Source organism: Cibotium barometz, chromosome 60 (assembly GCF_041138505.1).
Source record: "Cibotium barometz isolate CiBa-2024 chromosome 60, ASM4113850v1, whole genome shotgun sequence".
Taxonomy (NCBI): domain Eukaryota; kingdom Viridiplantae; phylum Streptophyta; class Polypodiopsida; order Cyatheales; family Cibotiaceae; genus Cibotium; species Cibotium barometz.
In genome coordinates this window covers 34381087-34392326 of record NC_141105.1, presented here as the reverse complement: position 1 = coordinate 34392326, position 11240 = coordinate 34381087, and the positions used below count along the sequence as shown (strand labels likewise).

The 11240-nt window shown below is 44.2% G+C and overlaps 1 protein-coding gene across 4 annotated transcripts; it reads right to left on the bottom strand.

Moving 5' to 3' along the window:
• Nucleotides 1–3981: 3981 nt before the first annotated feature.
• Nucleotides 3982–10753, bottom strand: LOC147605274 (pentatricopeptide repeat-containing protein At3g09040, mitochondrial-like). 4 transcript variants are annotated; one of them, XR_015265241.1, is made up of 3 exons: nucleotides 10204–10753; nucleotides 5735–10095; nucleotides 3982–4372 (listed from the first exon to the last, which is right to left on the bottom strand). XR_015265241.1 is itself a non-coding variant. In XM_086794172.1 (2 exons), the coding sequence occupies exon 2, from the start codon at nucleotides 9863–9865 to the stop codon at nucleotides 6140–6142; it is 3726 nt and encodes a 1241-aa protein (XP_086650298.1). In that variant the 5' UTR covers nucleotides 9866–10115; nucleotides 10204–10709; the 3' UTR covers nucleotides 5570–6139. The 4 variants fall into 4 exon arrangements, 2 of the variants coding, with proteins under 2 accessions (XP_086650298.1, XP_086650299.1); XR_015265242.1 differs by having other exon boundaries at nucleotides 5735–9972; nucleotides 10204–10696; XM_086794172.1 differs by lacking the exon at nucleotides 3982–4372 and having other exon boundaries at nucleotides 5570–10115; nucleotides 10204–10709.
• Nucleotides 10754–11240: the final 487 nt, after the last annotated feature.

Here is an 11240-nt window from a genome sequence, read left to right as displayed (position 1 = left end):
AAATTTCCACGACTGCTATTGCCATAACATTCAACAGATCTTGACCCCAAGTGAAAGAAAGAGCATCACACGTTGTAGGCCCAAAGCACAACTGTAAAAGCTTGGAAACATTTGCTTATTGCTGAAAATGAGCACGAGGGAAGCCCGTAGGTGCTTACAAGCATAAGAGACTGTTGCTACAGCCAATGACCTCCAACAGATATGCAAGAATGAGATGAAAAGTAAGGGGAAGGGTGAGAACCCTTATATATCCCTCCATCTCACCCTTATATATCCCTCCAGAGAGCTGGTAGCAGGCCGACAGCTGTCCAGTAGCATAAAATGCATAAAAAATGGTAGAAAAATCTCAAATAATATTTCCTAAATATGCCAATGCAGGGTCTCATAAAATGACTAGTACAAGCATGAAAAAAAGGTGATGCAGACCCTCTGGAGATGATATATTCCAACACCTCCTCTTCAACACCAGAGGGGCGGCCCAATACTGGTACGCTGGAGAAACACCTCCAAAGTAGCTCTCGGAAGTGGTTTGGACAAGAGATCAACCAGATTGTCCTTGGTAGAACAATAGGCCAGCCAAAGAAGTCAAAAGTGTGCAGTCAGAGCCAAAACAACCCTCATGGTGGTATACTTGGATGTAGGAGCAAATGTCTCATCAAAGTCTTCACCTGCCTTCTAAGCATATCCTTGAGCAACAAGACGGGCTTTGTACGTATCCAAAGTACCATCTACATGAAACTTGACTTTGAAAATCCATTTCACACTAATCACATGACGATGTAAAGGCCGTGGCACCAAAGACCAAGTGTGATTTCTCTCAATAGAGGACATCTCTGCTTCCATGGCTTGCCACCACTGTGGTTGTGAAAGAGCCTCCTCTGGACTCTCAGGCTCATCGATCTCCTGGAGAGAACTCATAAGAGCATAATTCACAGTGTGATGAGATGTGGAAGCCCGAGATGAACGGTGAGGTCCAAGGGTGGTGGTAGAGATCTGGTTATGGAGCTGTGCATCAGTGAGACCAGAATCTGTAAAGAGTTGATGAACCCACCGCGGTAGGCCAACCTTCCTCTCAAAGCGTGAAGAAGAAGAAGATGATCCAGCTGTAGTAGAGGACTCATCCGATGCTGCTGGGAGAGGTGATGAAGTAAGCACTAGTGGGGGTAATCCCGGAGTCAAAGCAAGACTCGTAGAGGGACTAGGAGCTGCAGAAGCTGGTGCAATAGGAACTAGTGGCTGTAAAGAAGCAGCTGGCACCGGAGTTGTAGTAGAAGGAGGAGGAAGAGGAAGAGGAGAAGGAGAAGGAGGAGGAGGAGAAGCTGGATGTGGAAGAGGTATAAGATTACTAACATCGACTGGGAATGGATCATCCAGGAAGTCGGAAGATGCATTAGGTGGAGAGGAGTCGATACCAAACAAGCTCTCATCAAACCGAGCATCACAGGAAAAATGATGTCATTAACCGCCAAATCTCAGAAGCGGTACCCTTTGGATCTCATACTGTAGCCTGTGAAGATCATCCTCTTTCACTTTGGTGCAAGTGTGGTCCTCTTCTCATATGGGACATGCACATAAGCAACACAACCGAAAACATGTAGATGAGACATAGAAGACTTGTGTCCTATAAAAGCCTCCTCCGAGATCATCCCCTCAACTGCTTTTGTGAGAGAGCGGTTAATGAGATAAACTAAGGCAGCCATAGCTTCACCCCAAAAAGCAGGAGGGAGACTTGCATGATGCAACAAAGAACGAGCCATCTCTTTTACGATCCGTGGAACATGTAAAACATCATGTAAGGTGCCAAAGGAACCCAAAGAAACATTACCAACACCGGTGATAGGAAGTGAAGAGTTGTCGCCGATACGAATTGAAAGAGAGTCTGGTAGTCCTCCAAAATATGGATCTGATTGGTCATGTGGGCAAAAGCACCACTATCACCAACCCATTCCACCGCTTCAGGTGTGTCACTGACCTCTTCTAGAGAAGTCATATATATATATACCTAGATGAATCCAAGAACATGCCCAAATTCACCTTTTAGGAACGTGCATGTTATATACTCATGGTAGTCAATCCACAAGACTATATAACTATATAACAAGTCATATATGTGATCACGAGGAGTGAACCCTGTGAAGAAGTGGATGAATCTGTGACTGCCATGTATGCAACTTTGGCAGATCCCTCTTCTGAAACTTTGTCCTTGCCCTTGTCTTTGGTGTTGTCCTTGTGAGATGTCTTGGAAGCATCCTGGGCTTTATACTTGGCTTTGGCTGCTCGAGAGCTCATATGACATGTCTTGCCACAATAATCACATTCATTGCTTTTGTCCTTGGACTCCTTTGAATCCCGTTTACCCTTGCCTTTGCCTTTGTTTTTGTTGTTACTGTTGTTGTTGTTGTTGTTGTTGTTGTTATTGGAGGTCCCTTTTCCGCCTTTGCCTTTACCCTTGTCAGAGGCAACAAAAGCAAAACCGGCTTGTCTTTTCCACGAAGCATGCACTTGTCGTGGAGATAACTCATGACTTTCTCAAAAGGGGAGAGAGGATCACGGAAATAAATATTATCCTTAAAAGAATCAAAGGAAGCAAGCAATTTACCAAGAAGTTTATTTATGGGAATGTTGATGATACTCCTGTACTCAAGCTGCAACTTGATACGGATGAACTCTCCAATCTTCTCAATCAAGTTATCTGACTCATTGATTGTCAGCTTCTCCAGATTTGATTCCAATTTGGCAATCTTCACTGTCGAAACTCTCCCATACCTCCTGTGGATCTCTGTCCACATCTGATGAGCATTACTCCGAGTAGAGACAAATTGTGCCTGTATAGATGGAGTCATGCAATGGATGATGATAAGACGAGCCCGAGCATTCAATATGCTTCTCAAAGCAGGGTCCACTAAGTGAGGTGTGCAGATAGCCATCCACACACCGGCTCCTTCCAACAATAACCGAGTGTAGAAAGACCATGTATGATAGTTGGTTGCTGAAAGCTTCATGGAGTCACTAACTTGGAGAGGATTGTAGGATGGGATATAGGTAGGGTGGGAGCAAGACCTGGATGAGAGAAACTCAAAGAAGAAAGATCGGGAAGAGGAACCACCTGTGGAGCAGAAGCATGGGATCCAAGCAATGAAGGAGCTGGAGTAGTAACGGGAGAAGGAGTAGCAGTAGAGAAATCTCCTGAAGCCATGTCCCCTGACAAGAGACCTTCTCGGAAGAAAGAGGGCTGTAAAAAAACGGCAAATAGCCTCCTCTGAAGCTGTGCACAGCAAGAGGAGAGAAAGAAGAGAGGCAAGGAGGGTGGGAAAAGAGAAATAGAGAAAGCAAATCTCTAAGGAACCATGTCCTCAGCACCTAGAAGAGAGCTTCAGCCTCCAACAGCAAGAACACAGCAATCCAACAGTACAGATGCAGAAAAAAAATGCAGCAATGATGAAGCCTCTGCCCCAATCAGAAAAACGCAGCAATTCTTTACCTATAGATTAGCGTTTGGCTCTGATACCATGAAAGAAACAGCATCATAGGTTGTAGACCCAAAGCACAAACTGTAGAAGGCTGGAAACACTTGATTATTGTTGAAAATGAGCACGAGGGAAGCCCATAGGTGCTTACAAGCATAAGAGACTGTTGCTACAGCCAATGACCTCCAGAAGATATGCAAGAATGAGATGAAAAGTGAGGGGAAGGGTGGGAACCCTTATATATCCCTCCAGAGAGCTGGTCAGCTTGCTGTAGCAGGCCGACAGCTGTCGAGTAGCATAAAATGCCTATAAAATGGTAGAAAAAATCCCAAATAATATCTGCTAAATATGCCAATGCAGGGTCTCATAAAATGACCACTACAAGCATGAAAAAAAAGGTGATATAGACCCTCTGGAGATGATATATTCCAACAAAAAGAAGAGAAGCACGAGGGGATGTCACATGCATCTCCCTCAAATGCACGTGTGATGCCTAAAGCTTGTGAACCACATGTTTCACAAAGAAATTATTCAGCATTTGAAACATCCACGATTGAATTAATTATTACCCCCTCACATAGATGGGCGTACTATATTGGCTTGTTGGTACCAGCACAATTGAGCTAGAATATAAGTTGGCTGCCTGTGATTTGGTGAAAGTCTTCAAAGAACCTGCACATTGAGTCATCCACTGTAGCACAGAAGAGTAAGTCTCCATTTTCTTGTTCTTATTTGAGAACTGTGACGTGGATGATGTGGGCATATTATCACCACCCTTGAATCCAACTGCATTGTCAAACACCTTGGCAAAGTAAAAAGCATCTTCCAAGGTCATTGCTTGGTTCTCTCAAACTTAATTCTCATGGTCGTATCGTAATTCATGCACAAAAGCAAGGCCCTAGCACCTATCCACAGTTGCATAGAAACGCGTTTCGTACAGATTCGAAACGTACGAAACGTTTCGTCCTGTACGAAACGTGTTTTTTTCATCATGCATATTTTAAAAACCTAAAAAACGAATCGTTTCGTACGTACGGCGCACTTTCGTTCGCGTTTCCCAGTGGCGGCCGCCTGTGACTTTTCGCCAATTTGTGTGCCAGCTTGCCATCGCTCGTGAGTCGTGTCAGCCCGCCTGCTCCTTGGTGTCCTTGGGCCTTGTGGAGATCTTCCAAAGGGGTAATGTCGTGTTTAGCTTTATGTTGGTTTTCTCTGCACAACTCACAAAGCAGCACACTTTTTTCTCTTCCATCAATATTTATGGCATATCTTCCACGGTCCACCCTTGCTCTATTGAGGCCTAACTTCTAGGGCTATCTACCTTCTCTTCCCCTTGCTCTATTGTTGGCCAAGATGACAGTTAAAATCATGAATCATATAATGAGATTAGTTTATGTTCTGTGTCGCACTTGCAGGGCCAACAATCTGCATTTATCCCCGCCTTGTAGGATGCCTCGAACAGGTGATTCTCTTTGGAGCAATGTCACCTTCGAGTCTAGATATGGTGGCTCGGGCTCCGGAAAGTGGAAATGCAACTTTTGTGCTGATAAGCACCATGGCAGTGTCACCAGACTGAAGGCACATTTGTCACAAACAAAGGGTTTTGGCATCGGGCCATGTAAGCATGTGCCACAAGAAATCTATGATAGCCTCAAGGCTTGGAAGGCCATGCAGCTAGGTATCCCCCTTGAGGATATCCCCAGTCTGGGAGAGCCTGAAGCACGTCAAAGTGTCTCCAAGAGGACTCGCGGTATGAGAGAGGACGATACCAGTGGTGAGGTTGCAGGTGGTGTTGCAGGTGGTTCTAGCTCAGCACCTCAAGCCAAAAGAACTAGTCTTCCAGTGTTCAAGAAAGGACATGTGCAGGCAGGGATGCAAAGGCTGCCATGAAAGAGGCAACGAGGGAGTTGATGAAGTTGTTTATTCAATGTGGATTATCCTTCCACATTGTCAGGACTCCTTGATGGAAGAAGGCAATGAGAGCTATCTCCTACATTGATTTCTGTTTAGTCATCAGTGATCACCCACGTGATTTGTGATATCATCATATCTTACATGTATTTTGTTTTTATTGAAATGAATTCAATGTGGTCTCTTATAAGTTGTGTCAACAGTTTTTTCTTTTGTATATTTCAAGTTAAAAATATACATGCTTTTTCTATTTTGTATGAAACCTTTTTGTACCCGTTTCTTACCTTTTATGAAACGTTTCAAAACGTATGAAACCCGTTTCATACCTGCCATTTCAGAAACGCCTGGCAACACTGGACCTATCTAATACATCCAAGAACTGTGGTTGTAGCTCCCTCAACTCTTGCACATGATTAGTACAATTGAAGAGATGCAGCATATCTCAAAAACACTTGCAGGAGGATGTAGTCGATGCTGCCCCTTCACGTACTGTCCCAAAAAAGACACCCCGCTTGTTTTCTCGGGCACAAAGGTTCGCATGTGGCTGTGGCTGGACATGTTTGCATGCCTCAGCTTCTGCAGTGCTACATGACTGCGCAGAGGGAGAGACGGTAAGACAATTGACTACCTGGCACCACCCACTTTCTGCCTGCCCGTCTATTTTTAATACACCTTTGGATGTTTCCAATGTCTGAATGCACCCCGGGAGACCGCATGGATTACATCTTTCATTGCAGGATACGATGCACGCTAAAAGATTATTATCATGTGTCATCACTGAAATCGCATTCATTAGCGTTCACAATGATGTTTGACATTAAAACAAAAGCTGAAGCATAGTTTTCATCCAATCTTGCCATACATTCAAAGGCCTGCCTACCAAGCTCCACATTACCCCACTTGTGACAAGCACTCAACATGGCACTCCACGTCACTAAATCAGGTTGGACAGGGATCTTCTCCAACATTGATGCAGCCTCACTGAGTTGACCTGCCCGGCCTAGGAGGTCAACCATGCAATTGTGATGCTTCATAGTTGGGATAATGTCATGCTCGCTTATCATGGCCTGAAAATACATTTCCCCTTTCTCAACAAGGCCCACATGACTGCATGTATTGAGAATACTAAGAAATGTAACCTCATCTGGATGTACTCCTTCCTCTCTCATTCTCTCAAACATACAAAAGACAAATTCGCTGCTTCCTTGCCGTGCATACCCTGTGATTAAAGCAGTCCACTTTAAAAAATCCCTTGTATGAACTGCATCAAACACCTGCTGAGCATCACCCATGCTCCCACATTTACTGTACATGTCAATAAGAGCAGTCGACATGACCGCTTCTGTAGATTTACCACCATCAATTCCATGAATATGAGCGTGGACTCGTTTTCCATTTTCAAAAGATGCCATGTCACCACATGCTTCCAGAATGCTTACAAAGGTCGAGTCGTTAGGTAATATGCCTTGCTCTTGCATACGTGCATAAAGCAAGAGAGCCTCCCAGCTCCTGCCTTGATGAGTAAAGCCTGAAATTGCAGCATTCCACGACACTACATCCGGAGAGACACACTTTCCTTGCATCTCTTCCAAACACTTCAATGCTTCCTCCCCATGTCCATGTTCAGCATACCCTGTAATTAGTGCAGTCCATGAGACTGCATCAAAAACCAGCAGCTGATTTAGCACTTCACGTGCTGCTCCAAACAAGCCACATTTCGAAAACATATCTACTAAAGCAATGCCAACAGAAGCATCTTCCTCCAGTCCCACTTTAACCATCTGCGAATGCAATCCATAGCCGTTGTCTACAGCTCTCATGCTGGCACAAGCTTTCAAGCTGCAAAGAAACGTGGCAGAAGTAGGAGAGACACCTTCTTGCTGCATCTGTTCCAAACATATCAGTGCTTCCTTAGCAAGCCCATGTTCTGCATTCCCTGCAATTAGCGCGGTCCAGGAGATAACGTCTTGAACCGACAACTCTCTGAATACTTTGTGCGCTTCTGCAAGTGAGCCACACTTGCCATACATGTCGACCAACGTGTTTCCTACAAGAGAATCTCCATTAAAACCGGATTTGGCAGCTTCGGCATGTAATTCCCGGCCTCTATCGATGGTTCTCATGTTGCCACACACTTTCAGGCAGCAAACAAATGTGGCAGCGTTAGGATAAGTGCCCTCCAACTGCATCTGGTCCAGACACTCCAATGCTTTATCACCAAAGCCATATTCAGCAAACCCTAAGATTAGTGCAGTCCATGATACTACGTCATGATCTGGCAGTGCATCAAACACCATCTGTGCTTCTTGGAGCGAGCCACATTTAGAATACATATCCACTAAACTGCTTCCAACAAAAGGATCTCTTAAATTTCCCTGCTTGACAATTTTAGCATGTATTTCCTGACCCTTGTCTATGGCTCCTGTGCTAGCACAGGCTTTCAAGCTACAAAGAAATGTCACCCCATTGGGGGTAAACCCCTCCACTTCCATCTGCTCCAAACAATTCAACACATCCTCACCAAGCCCATGTTCAAGAAACCCCATCATGAGTGCACTCCAAGAGAGCACTTCTCGAAATGAGAGACTGTCAAATACTTCCCGTGCTTCTGTAAGGGACCCACATTTAGCATATACATCCACCAAAGTGTTGCCAACAAACACACTTTTGTCAAAGCCGCAGCTGGCTATCTCAGCATGCATTTTGAGAATCCTATCTATGGCTCTTATGCTGCCACAAGCTTTCAAGCCACAGACAAATGTGACCGCATCGTGGGTCACACCCCCTTGTTGCATCTGTTCCAAACAATTCAGAACCTCATCAGAAAGCCCATGTTCAGCATATCCTGAAATCAATACATTCCATGAGACTGCATCTTGGACTGGTTGCAGTTCCTCGAACAAGTCCCTTGCTTCAGCAAATGAGCCACATTTTGCAAACATATCCACCAAACTATTGGTAACGAATGGATCTTTGTCGAATCCGTCTATAATGATTTTGGCAAGTAATTCTTGTCCCTTACTTAAATCTCCTGTGCTGCTACAAGCTTTCAAGCTGCTCACAAATGTGGCAGCATCCAGAGACACACCCTCTGATTGCATCTGTTCCAAACAGGTCAGAGCTTCTTCATCAAGCCCATGCTCAGCATACCCGGCAATTAGCGTGTTCCATGAGATGGCATCACGCACAGGCAACAACTCATAAAACACCTCCTGTGCTTCAGAAAGGCAGCCACAATTAGCATACATGTCCACCAAAACATTGCCAACATAGGGATCTCCTTCAAACCCCTCTGCAATGATTTTGGCATGTATTTTTTCACCACTGTGGATGGATCCTATGATGCCACAAGCTTTCATTGTGCAAACAAAAGTGACAACATCAGGAGGCACCCCCTCTTGTTGCATCCATTCCAAGCAGTTCAGTGCTTCTTCTCCAAGCCCATATTCAGTGTACCCTGCAATTAATGCACTCCATGAAATCACGTCTCGGACAGGCAACTTGTCCAATACTTTTTTCGATTCTGCAAGCGAGCCAGATCTGGCATACATATCCACCAAGGCATTTCCAATGATAGGATCACTGTCAGCTCCCCCTTTGACAATCTCTGTATGTATTTTGTAGCTACTCTCAACCACTCCTATGTTGCCACAAGCTTTCAAGCTGGCAACAAATGTGATAGAGTCCGGAGACATGCCCTCTGACCGCAGCTGTTCTAAACAAAGCAAGGCCTCTTCGTCCAACCCGTGTTCAACATACCCTGTGATCAATGCATTCCACGAGACTACATCTCGAACCGGCAGCTTGTGAAACACCTCCTGTGCCTCTACAAGTGCGCCACACTTGGCATACATGTCCACCAGAGTGTTTCCAACAAAAGAATCGCTTTGGAATCCTTTATTGTTAATCTCAGCATGTATTTCTCTGCCTCTTTCCACCCACTTCATCCTGGCACAAGCTTTCAGTAGGGCCAAAAACGTGTGCGTGCTGGGATGTACACATTCCTCTTGCATCATCTCGAACAAGTCAAGGGCATGTTGGAATTGACCACATCCAACATAACCCTGTATGAGAGAGGTCCATGAAAACTCATTCCGGTGGGTTAGCCTGTGGAAGACCTGATCGGCCTCGAATAGACTTCCGCATTCAACAAACAGTGGGACAAGGTGGTTCCCCAGGGCTCGATGGGCATCCAGTCCCTTGTCATGGATGTGGACATGCACGCGACGGGCGTACTCTAGACTTTTCTGCTTTCTGCACTTGTGCACAATGCAGAAAAGGTTTTCTAGTGAGGGCGATTCCACCGTGCGCTCCAAGGATATGAGTGCCTCCTCTATGCTCAGGATCTCCCAACAAGTGTGCCCTCGCACTTTTTGTTGGTGTGATGGAGGTGCAAACATAAGTGCATTGCTTTCATTACAAATGTTACCCCACTGTGATAACTCTACATGTTTCCTACCACTCGTAGAATTACAGATGCATGCATCCATCTGTGATCTGGTTTTTGAAGTTTGTGGTCACACCTTGTTATCTACACAAGTGTGGAGGGCTTGACAACCATGGTCCCGGGCCGTGCCCCCACTGGCTGCAGCTGCTCCTGCTGGACGCGATGTTGCCGAGTGTTGAATAAAAATACATTGCACTCTCAAAAAAGACTTCCTTCATTCCCTTGTTTCTTCTGTAGCTTATGCTTCATAATCCTACTGATGTAGGATTAATCCTGCAGATTTAGAGGTGTCTCTGTAGGATTAATCCTCCAGATTAGGGCTTAATTCTTAATTTACTCTTTAATCCTACAAATTTAGGGTTTCACAGCTAAAAGACTCACCACATTTAACCAACTCCAGCACGATCCTCAAGCGGTTGCATTTCTCAAGATCTCAGAAGTGCTCCATGCTTTGTTACTGCAAGCCGAATAATGTTGTCTGCTGTTCAGACATAGAAGCCCACATTCAAAAATTGAACTATCAAATAAATTACCGGAGATTGGTGGATGTATCATCACACTTTAAACTACAGAACGCTCAAATAAATTAATAAAATTTTATATATCTCTCTCTGTATTTATATTTACTAGTATTGCACCCGCATATTGCTGCGGCTGACCAAGGTTCCAGAAAAGTACTATTCCCTCTCTACAACCATCTCTCTCTCTCTCACACACATGCACATGACCCTCTCCCTCTCTCTGTCACTTACACACACTCTCAAATGTTGAAACTCTCTCTCTCTCACATGCACACAGATATACACACCCTCTCTCTCTCACACACACATGCACACACTCCCTCTCTCTTCTTACACCCTCCCACACATAAAAGCGCTCTCTCTCTCTCTCTCACATACACACACACACTCACACACAAACTCGCATATGCACACATACACACACACTCTCTATGTCTCTCTCATAAAGGCCATGATCCACCCAGTTCAAGTCCCACCGTTGGTCGTATATGCCCTCGTATTGCATTCTACCGACATTAATACCTCTCTCTCTCTCTCACGCACACTGTAAATATATAGTATATACAATATTATGTTTTAGATACATAGACACATATACTTATACATATATACATGTATTTAAAAATATAAATACAAACATCGACATAATTTAATTAATTTTGATTAAATTTTAATGTGCGGAGATGGGTGATAAGTTGTAGTCACTTTTAAATATATAGATAGATATATCATACACACATCGAAACACACACATACACACACGCACACACACACATATATATGTATATACATATACATACATACATACATATGTATGTATGTATAAATGTAATTAAAAACACACACACGTGTATACACACATATAAATATATGTTTTCTATTTAATTTATATTTTAT